The sequence below is a fragment of the Xiphophorus hellerii genome, chromosome 22, assembly GCF_003331165.1.
Source record: "Xiphophorus hellerii strain 12219 chromosome 22, Xiphophorus_hellerii-4.1, whole genome shotgun sequence".
NCBI classification, from domain to species: Eukaryota; Metazoa; Chordata; class Actinopteri; order Cyprinodontiformes; family Poeciliidae; genus Xiphophorus; species Xiphophorus hellerii.
This window is the reverse complement of record NC_045693.1, coordinates 22754420-22771689: the sequence shown is the minus strand read 5'-3', so window position 1 is coordinate 22771689 and position 17270 is coordinate 22754420. Positions and strand designations below refer to the sequence as shown.

At 40.1% G+C, this 17270-nt stretch overlaps 1 protein-coding gene across 1 annotated transcript in view; it reads left to right on the top strand.

Annotated features, from left to right (window-relative positions):
- Window positions 1-16981, top strand: part of kcnh1a (potassium voltage-gated channel, subfamily H (eag-related), member 1a) — a 73908-nt gene extending 56927 nt beyond the window's left edge. The window contains exon 12 of the mRNA XM_032552923.1: window positions 10212-16981. Coding sequence (XP_032408814.1) covers window positions 10212-11081 — 870 coding nt within the window. The 3' untranslated portion in view covers window positions 11082-16981. The remainder of the gene's footprint in view (window positions 1-10211) is intronic.
- The last annotated feature ends 289 nt before the right edge of the window (window positions 16982-17270 follow it).

Genomic DNA, 17270 nt, shown 5'->3' with positions numbered 1-17270 from the left:
AAAGGGGAAAAAGGAAGTACAACTCCATAGTCTCACTGTATGCTGTATGCATATTGTGAAGAACTGTCTGGACTATGCTGTTTAATGCTGCGGAAAAATGTTTTACAAGCCAAGCAAGTGGTCAAGCCATTAAGCAGCTTCAGCTAAGTTGTTTTAATGCCATGTATGCAGAGACCGCCCAGAAGCAACTTTTTAAAATAAAACCTTGTTGAGATGTAAATACTGTCTTGTAGCTGAATCGTCATTAACTCCGTTTTTTTTTAATCACAACAATCACATTAACACAGGTTTCCCAAATATTACTACACATCAAAGTAGGATTTTTTTTTGTTTGTTTTGTTATTCAACTGTTGACTTGAATTTAGTCAATTGGCGAAAGACATTTTAATAAGTAGCTGTTTTAAATAAAAGCACCAGTAGATCAATTAGTGACACCCATATAAATTCTTGTAAAACAAATTGAGAGAGCAACAATGAACAATGATCTACTGGTCTACAGACAGAGTTATATTTTAAAATGTTTAAAACAATCGAAACTGTGATAAATAAAACTGGACGAGGGGTCGAACTTATCTTGGCACCAGGAAGTGAGGAACTGGTGGAAAACTGCAGCATCTTAGGATTTTAGGTTGCCATAGCAACAGTGTATCTTTGGGCTTTTCAGACATCTTTACTAGGGGTGTCTTTTCATTACCCTACGGGGCGACTCAGCAGCGTTCTCAACTCTTTGAAACTGGAGATTTCAAAATTATCAAGACGAGCAAGTGTTTTTATAAAGTAAAGTCTGAAGATTTTAATCTCTAATTCAGTTTTAATCGTATCAAAGGATGAGGTTCAATCTGTTCTAGCAAATTGACTGCAGGTCTGGATGATGAATTACATCCTGTAAATTAATTAGCGATGACTTTTCCAGAGAGCCAAATCTTTTCATGTGTCCAGTCACCTTAGGTTTACATATCAACATGCAAGTAACTACAGCTATAAATTAGAGAGGGCCTCTCTAATACAAGCCTCACAGTTGGCATCATTCCTCATACGGGCTGACAGTTTTAATGGTTATCCCTGCTCTCACGGGGACTGTGAGTACAACAAAGGTCAGATGAATGTTGTAGAAACACAAGCAGTCACATGGGAGGGAGCAGGTTGGGGAAAAAAGACAAATGGTGTTTGGTAATAAGGGGGGGAAAAAAAGCTGAAAACACCACGCAGATGCAGCAAGAAGAAGCCCTTAAACAGAAAAATACTGAAAAATGGGCAGATGACTCCAGAACAGAGGGCAGAGCTGCTTATTGAGTGCAGTGTGATGAAGCAGCGCTGGATAACCATCATCATAAGAAGCAGGTATTTCAGAAATTGCAGCACATTGATAATAAAAAAGAAGGTACAAGCAGTAACAGAGTGAACCTTGAAGAAGATTGTCATCGCAAAGCCCCAACATTTAAGATCTAAAATTAGAGAATATCGTTGGTTGTATAAAACATCCTGACAATGTCAGCAAAATATACAACCAAACACGTGTCAGTGTTGATATGCCAGCATACTTTTAATACAGAAAAGTCTTTTTTTTATATCTGATTTACTTTGATGTATTTTGGGGAGATAACATTTATTCATGTAAAGGATTTAAAAATCCCATTTCAACTGAAACACAGTCACTGTACAGAGTGATATATGTTGGACACTTTTGCATATAGAAATGACAGAAACCCAGTTCTGTAAATATAGAAGTATTTCAACCTTTTCCCAACATAAATGCATGATTTTGAAGAACATAATTTCTGAAGCTGTGGGTTTCCTTATTCTAAGAATTTTAAAATGTTACCTCATCTGGGTCTGTACGGTTGCATGAACCACAGCATGAAAGCAAAACCACAAAATGCTACTTTCCACTAAATACGTAATAAATCAAGTAGAAATGGGACACTAAAGTCAGGCTGCAATCCCAGAGCGGCTTAAACATCTTTATTTATAAATACATAAATGTGATCTTCAGTTTCTCCTTTGGATCTGTGTCTGGTCAGACTCTATAGAGCAAACAGGATGGTGAATGACAAATGGTAAATATTGCCTAGACAGGAAGTAGTTGATACCCCCTACCCACCAGCAACTCCTTCAAGGAGAATCAACCCACAGCCAATTTGTTTCCTTGGAGAAGTAGCTGCAGAGAAAAACAGGGGAATTTTTCACCCGCGGGACCTCATGCTGCAAAAGAGTTAACTCTATAAGCTGGAAATTCAGAAACTTTGGGAAACTTGTTGTCAGGATCCTTTTCTCAGGACAAACCGTGGGAGAATCAGTGGTAATAATCCACAATCCGATACTCAGTGGTCGGGGAAACGATAAAAGTCGTTAACAAGGCAGGAAGACTAGAAACAGAATCCATGAAGCAACACTCCAGGTCCAGGTACATAAAATGAAGGGTCAGAGCCGGAATTCGAGTTGCTCACAATACAGACGAGAAGCATTCGAAGACCACAATCGAAGGTGTTGGTCAGGAGGCAGAAAAAGGTCAGGGACATGAACGGGGACATGGACAGCTGGAAGGCTGTGACAAGGATGACGTCAGACGATCTCGCACTGAGTGCAGAGAAGGACTTTATATCGGCAGCAGCACAGGTGGAAGCAATCAGCAGCCAACAGTAGCAGGAGGGTCAGAGCAAAAGAGCAGCATGAAACATGGCAGGAACACAGAAATCATGACAGGATATTAAGATAAGAGACACCAGAGCCAGCAATGCAGATGAGCAATCTCAACGGAGGCGCAGGCTGATCGCCTCCATGCTTCGTTGTGTTAATTCGCTACTTAATGGTAAATTATTGAGAGCGTTATGGACATTCTTTCAAAAGGCTAACATTTCTACATTTTAAAACAAATCCTTTGCCATTGGTTTTATGTAATATTCTAATTATCTAAGAAAGTGATGTTTTACGTTTTCATCATCTGTAAACCATAATCATCAAACATTTTAGTTTTCAGTCTGTGTAATGAACTATCATATTTCCTTTTTTAAAATTAAAATACTAAAAAAACAACAACAAAACAAAACAGAAGTTTCTGATGAAATTCAAATTTATTGAGATGCACCTGTTTGAGACTCGATGTGTCCTCGTCCTGCCAGGAAGCCTGGCAGCCTGTCTGAGGAGGCAGCCAGACCCTTGTCACTCAGCACCTGCGTGGTTGTAGATGTCGTGTTTCTATGCAGGAGATGAAAACACAGTACTAAATTTGCTAAAAGGAGGTCCCACAACAAAGGACCTTGTTTCAGCACATCCAGCTTTGTTATTTTCTTCATCTATCCCTGCGTGTGTGACAGGAAAAAAATCATTTAAAAAAAAAAAGAAAAACGCTGCTCCACAGTCACAGCTTTGCATCTGCTGTGGGGGGAAAAAGATACTCAGAGGAGCGCCTAAAGTGGCAGCTCTGCTCAAGTGGAGGATAGGAGGGAAGACATGTGAGAGCGTCGCTAGCAGTTCATGAGAAGAGACACCTACACACACACACACACGCACACACACCCCTCCACACACAGAAATAATGAGAAATGGTACAGCAGGTTAGACTGCTCCCTGAGTTGGTCCCAGGATTTTATGCCCAGTCAACCCAACAGTTCTAATCTGTAATTAGCTTAACATGTAAATAGTTGTGCAGCTAGCAGGGCTTCTACTGTTCATTTTGTCTGCAGACCTTTAGCACTGGGATAGCTCGGTTTTCGAGTCCTTCCCATATCGGCTCAACAGGGCCAAAAGGCCGGAGTCCACCCTGACGACTCTGATGGCTCAAATTAGCATCCCTTCTTCAATTGTAAATGTGGTCGTTGACCGTCAGGCCAGAAGGTAGGAGTGTGAATAGTCCATGTTGGGGGTGGGTATCTATGATACCAGCAGGAGATCAGGTCTCCTGTAGGTAATGCTCTTCAGTTTAGTTTTGAAGCATACATGAAGTGTTTTTGGAGAGATGTGACCTTTTGCAGCTGATCCATGATGTTGTGCTGCATTATCCAGGTCATTTTGCCAAATGTACATAGAGTTTGCAAAACATAGAATCTGTTTCAAAAAATATGCAAAGGTTTTTCTAAAAGAAATTAGTAATGTTTCTCTTTGAAATAAAGCTAAGAGGGTTTAAAATGACAGTTTAGAAATAAACTAACCAAATTAATTGTGTTGATCCACCTCAAAAAAATCATGCAAAAAGTGTAAGCAAAAGAAATCTGGGAGACTTTGCACATGCAAATTTGCATGCAGCCTTTTGTGCTGTGGAGGATAAATAGGTGACTGCTTCACCTATTTAGTTCACAAGAACTAATGGCATTTATTTCAGTCATAATCTTGCGGGGGGTGACCAAGGTTCCATCACTATGTGACAGCTGGTCAGCAAACCTGGCAAACATGATTGACATGGCAGCACTGAATGCACATGTGCTTTATCAGGCATGCATTGGGGTGCAGGAGAGACGGGTGGACTTCCTGGTTGAGCTTGCAAAAGAGTTCGGTAACTCTCATGTGAGTGAGAAGAAGGCACACAAGGAGAAACTGCTTCGGCAACAACCTTCCACACCCAGCTCAGGCAAAAGGGCGAAGTGTCAGGTCAACCATCGATGCAGGATGCGTGTCCTGAGGCTGAAACATCATCAGTGACCCCTCACACCCCCACCATGGACTGTTCTCCCTGCTGCCCTCTGGAAAGAGGTTCTGCAGCATCCGGTGCAGGCCCACCTGGTTCCGAAACAGCTTTTTCCTACTTGCCATCAGACTGCTGAACTCTTAACTGGACTGCACTCAAAAACTGGTCTCCACTTTATACCTTGCACATGTACAGAGCTAAATAACTTCTATTTTACTGTCAGTCCTGCACTTTATATTTTATATTTAGATTTAGATTCATATTTTATACTGTTGAAAATGACAACAAAGTCAGTCGAAGTCGAAGTCGAAGTCTAAGGAACAATTGTGCAACTGTGAGATGCGTTGAGGCCATTACCAGGGTACTGATAAGGTAATGGCCCTATTTACTGAACAAAAGCACCTGCTAGATAAAATCCTTCAGGCCAGTTGGACTATCGAAGCCGAAATAGGTATACGTCAAAGTGGACTAACTCAAGCTATTCTAGGAGCAACCATTGTTGCCACATCTGAACAGCCAACGTGAGTTCTTCATAATAAGCTCATCTCCCCGACTGAAAACAGAAAAAAAAAAAAAAATCAATATGGATTCTGATCCTAATCCTTTGTGAGTAGAAAATGTTTCCACCTAACATAGTTCATTCACTGGAGGTTCGACTGGAACTATTCTTTTCTCAGCAGCGACTTAAAAGCATACAGGGTATTTAGGCTGTCAGAACAAACAGATCATAAGAAAAGGACTACAGGGCACAAAGAGATAAAATAGCTGCTGGCTTTGGTGAAACAGCAAATTATTTATCGCTGCTGCATTAAATTTCAAGCCAAGCAGTTTTTCAGAAAGGGTGGGAATATTTAGTAGCTAAATGTTTCCCACAGACATGAGCTTTTGGCATAATTATTAGTTTTATTTTAAATATCCAGGAGGATATGTGATTTTCTGTTGCTCTTTTTAAGCTTCACCACTGCAGAAATGCTGTCATAAATTTATTGAATAACCTTGTGTTGGTGTAGATTCTCAGACATCCAGGGCATGAGAGTCCTGACTACTTCATCTGAGGGCAACTGAACTTCTTCTCTTGTTTCGTAAAGACTTTTCACCACTCACCTAAATGGTTTCTTCAGTTCCCATTCAGGACCCAGGAAGCCATTTAAAATAGAGCTAAAATGTTTTCGAGAAAGATAAGAGGAAGTCCATTTGCCTCCTTCCCCTTGTGCACTTACAATCTTGGGTTGTTAAGACACTTGTTCTCACTGCTGTTGAAGCTGTTTGAGCTTGTTAGTTAGTTTTAAATGAAAAAAGTCAACCACTTTACCAGCTGGATCTGTCTAATTAAAGAGACACTAATAGTTTATTTGATTTCCACATAGAAAATCCGCAAATATAACCACTAAGCTAGCTCTGTCAGACACTTAAGCTAGTGTCCATGCAGACTGCTTATACCAATCTTATTAGAGAACATGCATCATATAACACCGAGGTGTAACACTCAGTTACAATTTATTAAAGCTACTCTTAAATCCTTATTTCAGATATAAACGGCTGAGATCAACAGTTCAAGCGTAGCTACCAATCATTACGGTTAGCCTGTCCAGGAGAGTGTTAGTGCAAGATTGAATTGCCTGCATATAAAAAAGTAATCTCATCTGCTGCATCAGAGTCACTGTTCATCAGTGTGTTTCCTAAATGTACACTGCAGGGGAAACTGTTTACGGAGAGACGGATTGAGGGATTTAGATTAATACTCTGTTCCTATAGTGCTTGCGAGACTTGCCTCCTTTAAGCATACAAGATAAAAGACCAGCAAATTACATGCAGTCCAGGTAGCAGTTATAAGACCAGCTTGACTTTAAGAACAAAGAAATGGAGCTGTCTTACTTTTCAGGAGAAATAAACGTTGTTAAAAATGCTATAAAAAAAAACGAGGAATGAGTGAGGAAGCTGGGATTTATTTTCTGGCACTGTGTTTGATGATAAGCAGAGGTATAAAGAAGAAGAAAAGCCAGCATAAGCTTTTGAGAGTCAATCGTGACTCTCAAAATGCAAAACTAGTACCAATGGACTAATGGTACACAACACTGAAGATATTGAATTCAAGCATGAGCACGCGGCACAGCGTGTCATTATGGAGGTATAGCAAGGAAAGTTTTAAGGCATCACATCTAAAGCTGCACCCTTTAAACAAATGGACAACCAGAGTTTTGTTCCCTTCCTTTAAATGTTTTTTGTAATTCTGTTTAGTTTCTATTATCCTGGTTGTACTTTGACTACTTACTGAGCCAGTACTTGTTTTAAACAGTGGTAGAACCTCTGCTACCTGTAAAAAACTATCTGTAAAAAAGGTTTGCTAAATATCATGTTTTGATTCTGTTTTCTGCTTTGTACATAATATTTTTAAAAAACTGCTGTGAAATATTCTTTGTTTGGCTTTACTAAGAAGATTAATGATAATCTGACTAATATTCCAGTCAGCAAATATTGGTCATAGCTTAGTTTTGTACAAAAACCAGGTAAAACATCATTATGCGTTCACTGCTTTGTGGGTTTTATATGGATGAGCTGAAGTGTTGCCTGTTTTGTAGTGGCTTAGTGAGTTTAAATTTTCTGGTTGGCAAGTTTGATTATAGTAGCCTGGGTAACTATGCTAGTGTCATGCCAAGGATGCTAATTAAAAACTGTCATATTTGCAACTTAAAAGTTGTTTCTCCCTGGTAAACGCATGTCGGCCTTCATGTTTTTTTTTCAAATAAGTGAAAAACGTAGCTGATGGGCACTAATTTTAGCTGATTCTGATTAACCTCTGAAAGCTTTCAGTAATTGGAGGCATTAAAAATGTCGCACAAATAGCGCAGAGTTAAATAAAATGCAGTGTGCTGGATTTTTATTGCTTTAGTTTTCTTGATCATTATGTAACATACAGGAGGCTGAAGTGGAGATAATGAACCATAGTCACATGTTAATGGGTGTTTTTTTTTTAAACACTCCTCTGTTTTGTCTTTTTTTTTAATCTTGTTAGCGATCTTAATCTTTTGCTGACAAACTCAAAGTACAAATCTGACTGGAAGAACATTTTATTTCTTGCTAAGTCTTTGAATCTGTGTGTATTGCTAAGCGATAGACAAATCCCCGCAGCATGCTCTCCTTATTTTCATTCCTGGAAGCTGGCAGTAGTGTCAGTGGACAGGTTGTTGGCTCCAGCTACACCAACATCAATGTGGTGTTCTGCTCATTTTGGCTAGCTTCAACATTTTTGAAGCTTCCAGCCACACAGCATATCACCCAGCCTTCTTCTGTGTGCCGCCTTTTCTCGGGTAGAGCTGCTTCTATTTTTCTTCACATGCAGCAGCTGTTTTGATGTCGTTTGCTGCATTAGGACTCGCTGTATCATTTTGCAAAATAGGTACTGCATGACACAGTTGATAAAGTTGTGATGTTAAATGAACAGAGGCTGCATTGAGGCTTGTAACGATGATGTAATTCGATATGTACGTTTCTTATCTCCTTATTCTATAAGAACTCATTTTTAGGAAGTTTTTATTCAAAAGCATGCAAGATTAAGTGTCTTGAAAGATGTAGTAGCATCCAGCCGCCTGGTACGCTCACTGTGTCTCCTTGCCAAAGGCTTCATGTGAACTTTCTGTGTCTCTTATGGGAAATGTTTTCTTTAAGAGTGACATTTCCAACATGCGCACACTTTGAAATGTTGACAGTTTTCCTGACAAATCTCTACAGTCAGCACAGGCCTTCAAACCAATGTCTTGAAGAAACATGGTTTTCTTTAAGACGGAGCCGTGTGAAGAATACACAATATTTATACAGATTTTTCTCTCTTGGTTACGTCACAAGAAAATTTTTACTGTCTTTTATTTGGAGTTCATGCAAAACAGGAAGAAAATCCATAAAACTACAAAGCCGAAAAGTGTTCCATGCACTTGTATGAAGATTGTTTACTCTGTTACTCCTAAATAAAATCCAGGGAAACCAACAGGCTTGTTGTAAATCCAGCTGTTCTTTGAAGGTCTCAGAGGCGTGTTAGAGAACATTAGTGAACAGACAGCATCATAAAAACAGCAACTCTCGAAGAAAAACCTGTCAGTGACTGATAAACTCTGGAGACCGAGAAAAAAGATTCAATTTTCAGCAGGACAAGGAAACTAAATTCATACCCAGAGCGACAAGAGTCTGGTTTGGATCTTTAGGTGTTAGAAACGCACAGTGAAAGGTCAGACTTAAGCACTACTGAAGAATCTGTGGCAGCTCTTAACAATTGGATGTTAACAGATGCTCTCCATTGAACCTGACCGAGCTTGAGCCAATTTGAAAACAGCGGGCAAAACCTTCTGTAGACGTGCACAGCTGGTGTAGACTCAACAGAAAAGACACAGAGCTGTAATTGGAGGGAGAAGTGGTTCTCCAAAATAACGACTCAGGAGGGCTGGATGCGAAGGCACAACACAGTTTGACGTTTTATTTGTAAAACTTTTTGAAAACCTTGTGTTCATTTGCCGTCAGTTCTCATTCATCCAGTAGTTTGCTCAATCACATAAAATCCCAATTAAACAACTAAATGTAAAATGTTACATGTGAAAATAAAAAATAAAATCTCAACCGTCTCCCACTTTCGCCACATTAATGAACTTAAAAACTACAGCGTCTGCAAAGAAATGAAGAAAGTGTGTACTTTTTTTGTCCTTAAGAGGTATCGGACAAATAAGAACAGATGAACAAGTTTAGAAGTATAAAATAATATCACTTTCAACGTTCTTTTACAGAATTCAAAATGTTGCCAAATGATTGAATGAGCTGCTCCTCTTCCTCCTCGACCAGCTTTACTGCCACTTCAACATTTGAAATTTCCTCCATTTTGTTCAACTTCACCGTCTCTTTCTCTTACTGCTACGGACCGGATGGGGTAGAATCAATCAATCAATCAATCAATCAATCAATCAATCAATCAATCAATCAAATTTTATTTGTATAGCACATTTCAGCAGCAAGGCATTTCAAAGTGCTTTAGAGTCATGCGGCTACAGACTGTACGCTTAGCGCAGCCTACATAAGTGTAGCCTACAGATACACTTCCTAAAAAAAGGGACTTTGCCTTTTGATATTTCACAGAAAATATCGACGTGGGTAGAATGACGTTCATTTTTGGTTTATGGATAGCATATGGCAGGGGTGTCAAACTCCAGTCCTCGAGGGCCGCTGTCCTGCAGTTTTTAGATGTGCCACAGGTACGAAACGCTGGAAGGAAATGGCTTAATTACCTCCTCCTTGTGTAGATCAGTTCTCCACAGCCTTGCTAATGACCTAATTATTCTATTCAGGTGTGGTGCAGCAGAGGCACATCTAAATGTTGCAGGACAGCGGCCCTTGAGGACTGGAGTTTGACACATGTGGCATATGGCCTAACAAAAGAATGTTTATATGGTCCAAGTGTGGAAATTATACCGGGAAAAAACAAAGAAGAAAAATCCCCATCAAAGAACAGAATTTCTTGCGTCTGGTCAAAACCTTTATCAATCAATGCATGATGCCGAATCTTCTGGTTGACGTAAGCTCTGTAACTTGTTTTTTTTTTTTTTTTTTGCAGATCGTCTTCCGGAAGATCAGCGATGTGAAACGGGAGGAGGAGGAGCGGCAGCGTCGTAAAAACGAAGCGCCTCTGAACCTGCCGCCGGATCACCCGGTACGAAAACTCTTCCAGCGCTTCCGGCAGCAGAAGGAAGCCCGCATGGCAACCCAGAAACAGGAACTCAACGAACAGGACGTCGAGAAGGGCCCGGTCTACGTGGACGTGTCGATGGTGAAAGCTCCTGTTACGACTACCAGCATCGTCACGGTGACAGAAAGCCCAGCAACACCGTCCTCCTCGGCCCCTTCACCTTCAACGCCAACCAGCTGCCCCCCCACAGACAAGGCGAAGCTGCAGGTGCCTTCAGCAGTCGCTCTGGCGGCGTGCCGACCCGCAGAGCCGGTCAAAGTCAAAGGCTGGGGCCGCTTCAAGGAGTCCATGGCCAAAGCCGACAACTGGAACAAGGTGGCTAAAGCCGAGTCCATGGAGACTTTACCCGAGCGGACCACCGAGCACGAGCCGCACACCACCCTCAAGAAGACGGACTCGTGCGACAGCGGGATCACCAAAAGTGACCTACGCCTGGACAAAGTGGGCGAGTTCCGCATGACTCCTCAGGACCGCAGTCCCGCCCAGCCTCCAGAAACCAGGCATGCCTTCTACCCCATCCCAGAGCAGACCCTCCAGGCCTCGCTTCAGGAGCTCAAGATGGAGCTGAAGGAGGACATCAAGAAGCTGAGCGTGCGAATGTCCGGCCTGGAGACGCAGCTCGCCGAAGTGCTCCAACTCCTCAGAGCCAGGAAATCCAGTACCGGCTCGGAGCAGCCGCTTTTCGACATTTCGAGGCCCACCTCGCCGGAACTGGACAAGGAGGACATTTTTTCATGAGGAACAGGAGCGCTCGTCAGGTAACGGCAGTCCGTGAGCTCAGCCGGGGATCCAGTAATGTTGATATTGCTCGGATAGCTGAGGCGGCGCACGGCGCACCATCTGCATGAGGCGGTCCGAGAGACCCACCGACCTCAACACGAGGTGTTCCTCATGGTTAACGCGGGACCGTCAACGATTACGGTATTCGTAGCACTCAACGCTTGAAGGTTATGTAACAAATGACAGAAAAATGTTTGTACATAATTTATTTTTCCACTGTGCCATGTTGGGTGGGGGGGAATACCGCGCTTAGTTCGATTTTATCTCAGAACTTACTGCAGAGTCTTAACTGTTGGGAAGCCCCAATGGAGGCAGCATGACCCGCTGGTTTGTTATTGAATCATTCGTATGAAACTCTTTGCATGTCATATAAAATAGATGTGTACCCACGGGGGCCATATTTGATTAATTGAGGCTGCACAGCGAGTCATTTGCATTATTTCAGTCAGAAAGAGCCGACTCCGTCCAGATGTTAGAACAATCTCGCAGTAATTTGCTCAGACACATCTCTTATTAAAATCTGCCGGGATCATTATGAATTATACAACAGATAACTCTGGCCGGGGCAATCCGATTTCCCAAAAAAAAAAAAAAAAGAACTAACATTCTTGAGCAGAACTTACAACGTCATTTGCATAAAGCACTAATGGATGTGCTAGATAGAAAATGAATTTAAATGCTAACCAGTGAGCCTGCAGTGAGGAAGTTATCCATCTTTGCTGAAGTCTAGCATTCGCTAATCTCATCTGGGAGCGCTGCAGCCATATACGTGATGCACTGTTGTGTGAAAGTTATGCGTTTTTTTGTTTTGTTTTACCTTTGGGGATGTGTTGCGTAATCTGATAATGCAAACTACAGCGTTTGTTGTGGCTCCGCACTTTACCTTCTTTTGGAAATCTCATGAGCCTAGAAAAGGAATGCCCACTGGGACGATGTTTCTAAAATAATATGTGCTAATGTGTATTTGTCGAAGAATAGGCTGACATAATGTCGCATAAAACCACTGGGTGATCTGCATCTGATAATAGTAACCTGCCGTTACATAACAGTGTCACAGATTCAACTCCCTGCTGTATGTGCATGATGCATTTTGTTTCCAACTCCAGTACTTTTGCATGATTCTTATTTTTTTAAATCCTTATCTTTTCTTTTTTTAAACAGTGACATTGTGTTGCAGCCCGAAATGTCTCCTAAATTCTCTCTAGTTCTAAAAACAATACTTATATCTCACAGTTTTCATTGGATGTAACCACTTATAAAGTAAGCTGAGATCAGCATCTCTTGCTGGGGGAAAAAAAATGGATTATTTTACAGAAAAATGTATATCATTCTCAAAAATGGAGGCAAAGCCTTCAGTTTTGGTTTTTTTGAGCATAAATACTCCAGATCAGTGTTTAAAATGCAGAAAAAAAACATCTTGAATGAAAATAAACTCATAGACATTTACTTCTAAAATAGTGATACATTTACACTCTAGTGTTGTTTCGGTGTTGCTTTAAAGTACACATTTATTTATTTAGCTCAGTTTTTGTCAGTTAACCCATCAGAAGCTCACAGAGTCATGAGAGCATCATCTGGCTCTCTCAAACAGCTAGAAGGCATTAAGATATTATTTTAGAAATCCTAAAAGACTGAAACCTGGAAAACAGAACAGAAATAAAGAAGGAAAGAAAAAAAGTTGTTTTGCTTCATACAGCTTATGTTTCGATTTGGTTTCAACTGGATATTTTAAAATGTAACATGAGATGGAACAAAAACATCAATACCCCATTTGCCACTGATCTGATGCTGCATGTTTAACATTTACTTATATGTTTATATTTAATATTAAAAACCCCTCATGTACATATCTGACATATAGTTGACTGTGAGAAGTCTGCAGATTGCACTACAAAATTGATTCTTTTTTATTTCACTTTGAGCCTATAATTGTCACTATATTTTTGGGCAACATTGTTGTTGAAAAGTTATTGATTTCAATAACTCAGTTCACTAAGTGAAACATATAACTTTGATAACTGACACACAGACTGATGATTTCAAGCCTTTATTTCTGCTAATTATGATGATTTTCTGCCTAATGATGAGGGGGAAAAAAATTCAGATTAAAATATTACACGAGAGCAATATTTTAAATATATAAATGTGGGCTTAATGTACCTGCTTAAAGGTTATTTTTAAAAGCCAATTCTTTTATTCTGACAAATGACCCTCATCAGAAAAACACATATTCTAATATGTTCAATATGACGGTACATGTATATTTTAAATATCTTACTGCATTCCATAATTACAAGAAATTAAACGGGGCTATTGTAGTTCTTAAATACTACAAATGTAAAAATAAACAAGAACAAAAATAAAATGTTCAGGTCAGAAAAAAATATTCACCAAATACAAAATAACAGAGCCAAGAAACATTGAATAAAAGAAATGAGCTTAAGCTTTACTCAAAACCTTTTAAAAATTGACAAATGGATGAGAGTTAAAAAATGTATTGGCAAATATGTTGAATCTTTAACCAATCCTTGCCATTTTTTGGCACGTATTAAAAACCAAAATAGATGCTCTATAGTTAATGGCTAAACTGAAATACATCACACAGTCCAGTCATTTTGAGCTGATTTACAGTTTACAGTTTGCTGAATCTAAAATTACAGCTAAAGTCATTTTCTGTGACTAAAATAAGCAATTCTCTGTGATATTTACTGTCTAGATGAACATTTAATGTTCCCTGCATGCTGTTTTTTTTTTTTTTCCCCATTTAAGGAGCTATAAGGCGAGCTGAAACGGACACAGCGGAGGGAAAAGCCACGCTTCGGTTCCGTTGCCTCCATTTTCATTAAATATTAAGCTCGCATAAATAAACGGGAACGTCTTCACAGAAGGGAGAACTTGTATTGGTTTGGTGCCAGGGTTTTTTTTTTTCTGCTTCTACAAGCGATTCGGTTGCTGAGTAGAAAGAAAAAAGCAAAAACGCAGGCGCCTTCTTGCACTCAAACCACAAACGAGTTACAGAGATGATGATCATGTTAAAGGATGATGATCAAAGGGAGATCAGTCGGCAACGTGGGGAATTTAGACACTTTGTGGATAAGAATTATGTAGAAGAAGATCAAAATGTGATCAAAGCCGCAAAATCACTTCTGACATATCCTAAACCATTTAATAACCTCATTACATATGAATTTATCACGCGCTTTTCTTTTGAACATCCTGACCGATCTGATGGATTCCATGGGAAACTCCGTTTTTTTGTTTATGAGGCACAGGTGATAAATCTAGTAAAGAAATAATGCAAAAATAACACACAGATAATAATAACAAAACTATTTATAACCCTTGAACTTTTCCAAAGTTCAAATAAAGTATTGTATTTATTTTTTCTATGCGATGGGACAACAGAAAGTAGTGCTAAAAAATGTGAAGTGGAAGGAAAACTTTTTTTTTTTTTTTTTACTTTTTACCACAAATGCAGCAAATCAAACACCTCCACCAAACTGAATTTCCTCTGCGTTATGTCTCGACCAGACAGTTTTTTTGTTTTTTTTTTCATATCTCTTCTAAAATAAAACCTGATCAATCAGATTAGGTGGAGAGCACCCAGTCTGTTCCCCCATGGGAATTGGATTTAGGTCGGGACTTTGACTATGCCATCTTAACGTATGAATATTGCTTAAAACCACTTTGTTACAGCTGTGGCTTTAGGACGGTATTCATGATGTTTGTGTTTTTGTTTTTTTTTAGGTTTCCACAAGTTTTTCCTTCAGGGATTGCACCTCATTTAGCTCCATCCATGTTCTCATAAAAGGCTTCCCCACAGCATGATGCTGCCATTGCCAAATATCACCACGGAGATGGTGTGTTCAGGGCGTGAGTGTTAGTGCTTTGCATGTACGTTGAAATGTGCAATAAATGGCTCTCGTTGCTTTCGCTCTGTCATTCTTCCATCAAGGCCAAACTTGGGAAACAGTTTAATAACCCGACCCTGCTTCTCCATAACATGACGTCCTCTAAATTAGGCAGCTTCTCTAAGTATTTGCTTTGGATTCTGTTTGTGGTTATCAGAGTAACGGGGAAAACGTGAAAACAAATCCTTCACTGTCACGCACTACTTTGTGTTGCTCTGCCAAACAAAACCCCAATCAAAGCGAAGTGAACTTCCTGTGTCTAACATGACGGTCGTCGGGGTGTGAAAACTTTTTTTTTTTTTTTTTGGCGAGTCACCGTGTGCATCGTGTTTGTTCACGTGTTTTTAAAGAAACAAGTGTGCATCAGGAACAGCTGAGTTTGGAAGGCGGGTCGGAACATGAGGCCGTTACTATTACTTAAATACTTTTCGTGGCAGTGGCCGCCTTCACTCTTTGACTCGTTTGGATTAGCGCTCATTTAGTTCCTCAGTTTAAACGCGTTTGGCCGTCCCACAGACTCGACTCCCACACATTTAGGGATTCACTCTGCTTGTTACAGCAGCACTCGCTGTATTCACCCCTGACACGAACATCTTGCTATGCAACCACTCCTGACTAACAGCCCCTGAATATAGCCAGGCTATTATTTCCCCTCTGCTTCCAGCCGGTGTGATGAGCTCCGGCGTTGGACTTCCAGGACTAAAATATTTCAAACGAGTCCTTATTTTTCACCTTCCCATCCGACAAAAGGAAGCTTGTTTTATAAAAAGAAAAAAAAAAAACATTTCTCAAGCTGAAATGACATGTCATCGAGCGTGTAAAACGGTTTTAACGGCGGTAAAAGTGATTGTAAACGAGATGATTTTGTTTTGTAATGAGAGGATTTTTATTCGTGCGGATTTTAATCTTACAACGAGAGCTTTAAGATGAAAACCCCGAGTCACGGGGTTGAAACTGTATATCTTTGAATGTTGAACTTGAAATGAAAACATGAACTTTTATGAACATTAAGGAGGTGATATTTTCCCTCTTTCTTTTTTGTTTCTCCTGATCCAGCTGAGAGGATATTTATTTTTTACAACAGATGTTTTTCTTGTACTTTGAAAAAGAAACAAAAAATGTGAACGATCTTATTCTCTCGACTTGTTTTGTTCCACCACTGACACAGATGAATGAAATGGTTTGTAAACTTTCTCTTATATTATCACTTTGACTATGTATTTTTCATGTTATGTTAATATGACACTGGCGACGCATTCTGCTTTTGTTGGGTTCTAATGAAATCATGTCGTTTTTAATAGTAAAGTTGCCATTTGTTTTTAGCTGAAAACTCGACATTGCGTCACTATTTAGAGTCCAAAAGCCCGGAAACGGCTTGTGGGAGCCAGGGGGAACCATCTCCCACACACTTTGTTTCAAGGCCATAAATATTTGACAATTCAGATCCTTAAAAGCAATATGTAGCTCTGCGCTCTAACATTTAGACACACCTTGTGACGGAAATGCTTAAACTACTGCACTAACCCATCTCATCGACCCTCACGTTACCTTGGAGAAGCATGCAAACTCGTGCCTTTGTATTAATGTTCCCCCCCAAAACCCCGACTCCTTTTCCAGCCTGCAGACAGAAATGTTCATGATCTAAATTACCGTCGCTCCACTGAAATGATTTGAACAAAGATCTATTTTTGTGGTCAGCTCTAGAAAGCTGCCTAAAAGAAAAAAATAGAAAAAGATACGGATATAAACATATGCACAAGTTATAAAGCAATGATAGGATTCTATATAAAGAGCAACGTTTGAATTTGGTGTATGTATTATGCACATGCCTCTATGTTAACACGTCCTGTGTTGGGAGATGTACTATTTCAAGCACAATGGGAGCGCTCTTTGTTATGAAATGTGACATACTGTGCTCTTCATAATAAATATTTTATACATACTGCATCCTTTCTCTCTGCCTCACCCCTGATCCCCACACGAGGTGAGTCACGCGAGGTGTGTCGTTCCGTTTTTGGCTCCACTGCTGACGGTAAACACTAATCTTTAAGACGCTGTAACCAAGCAGGTGTGTATTCTTCAGCGTGAGCTTCTTATGTCAGATAAACCTCGCAGTTTTGTGCTTATTTAAGAGGATTCCTGGCTGACCCTCGGCTCGCTTTGATCCAACTTACTGCCACAGACGTGATAATCCCACAGAAGTGAAATCAGCTAATGGAAACGGCCCGAGCGTTTA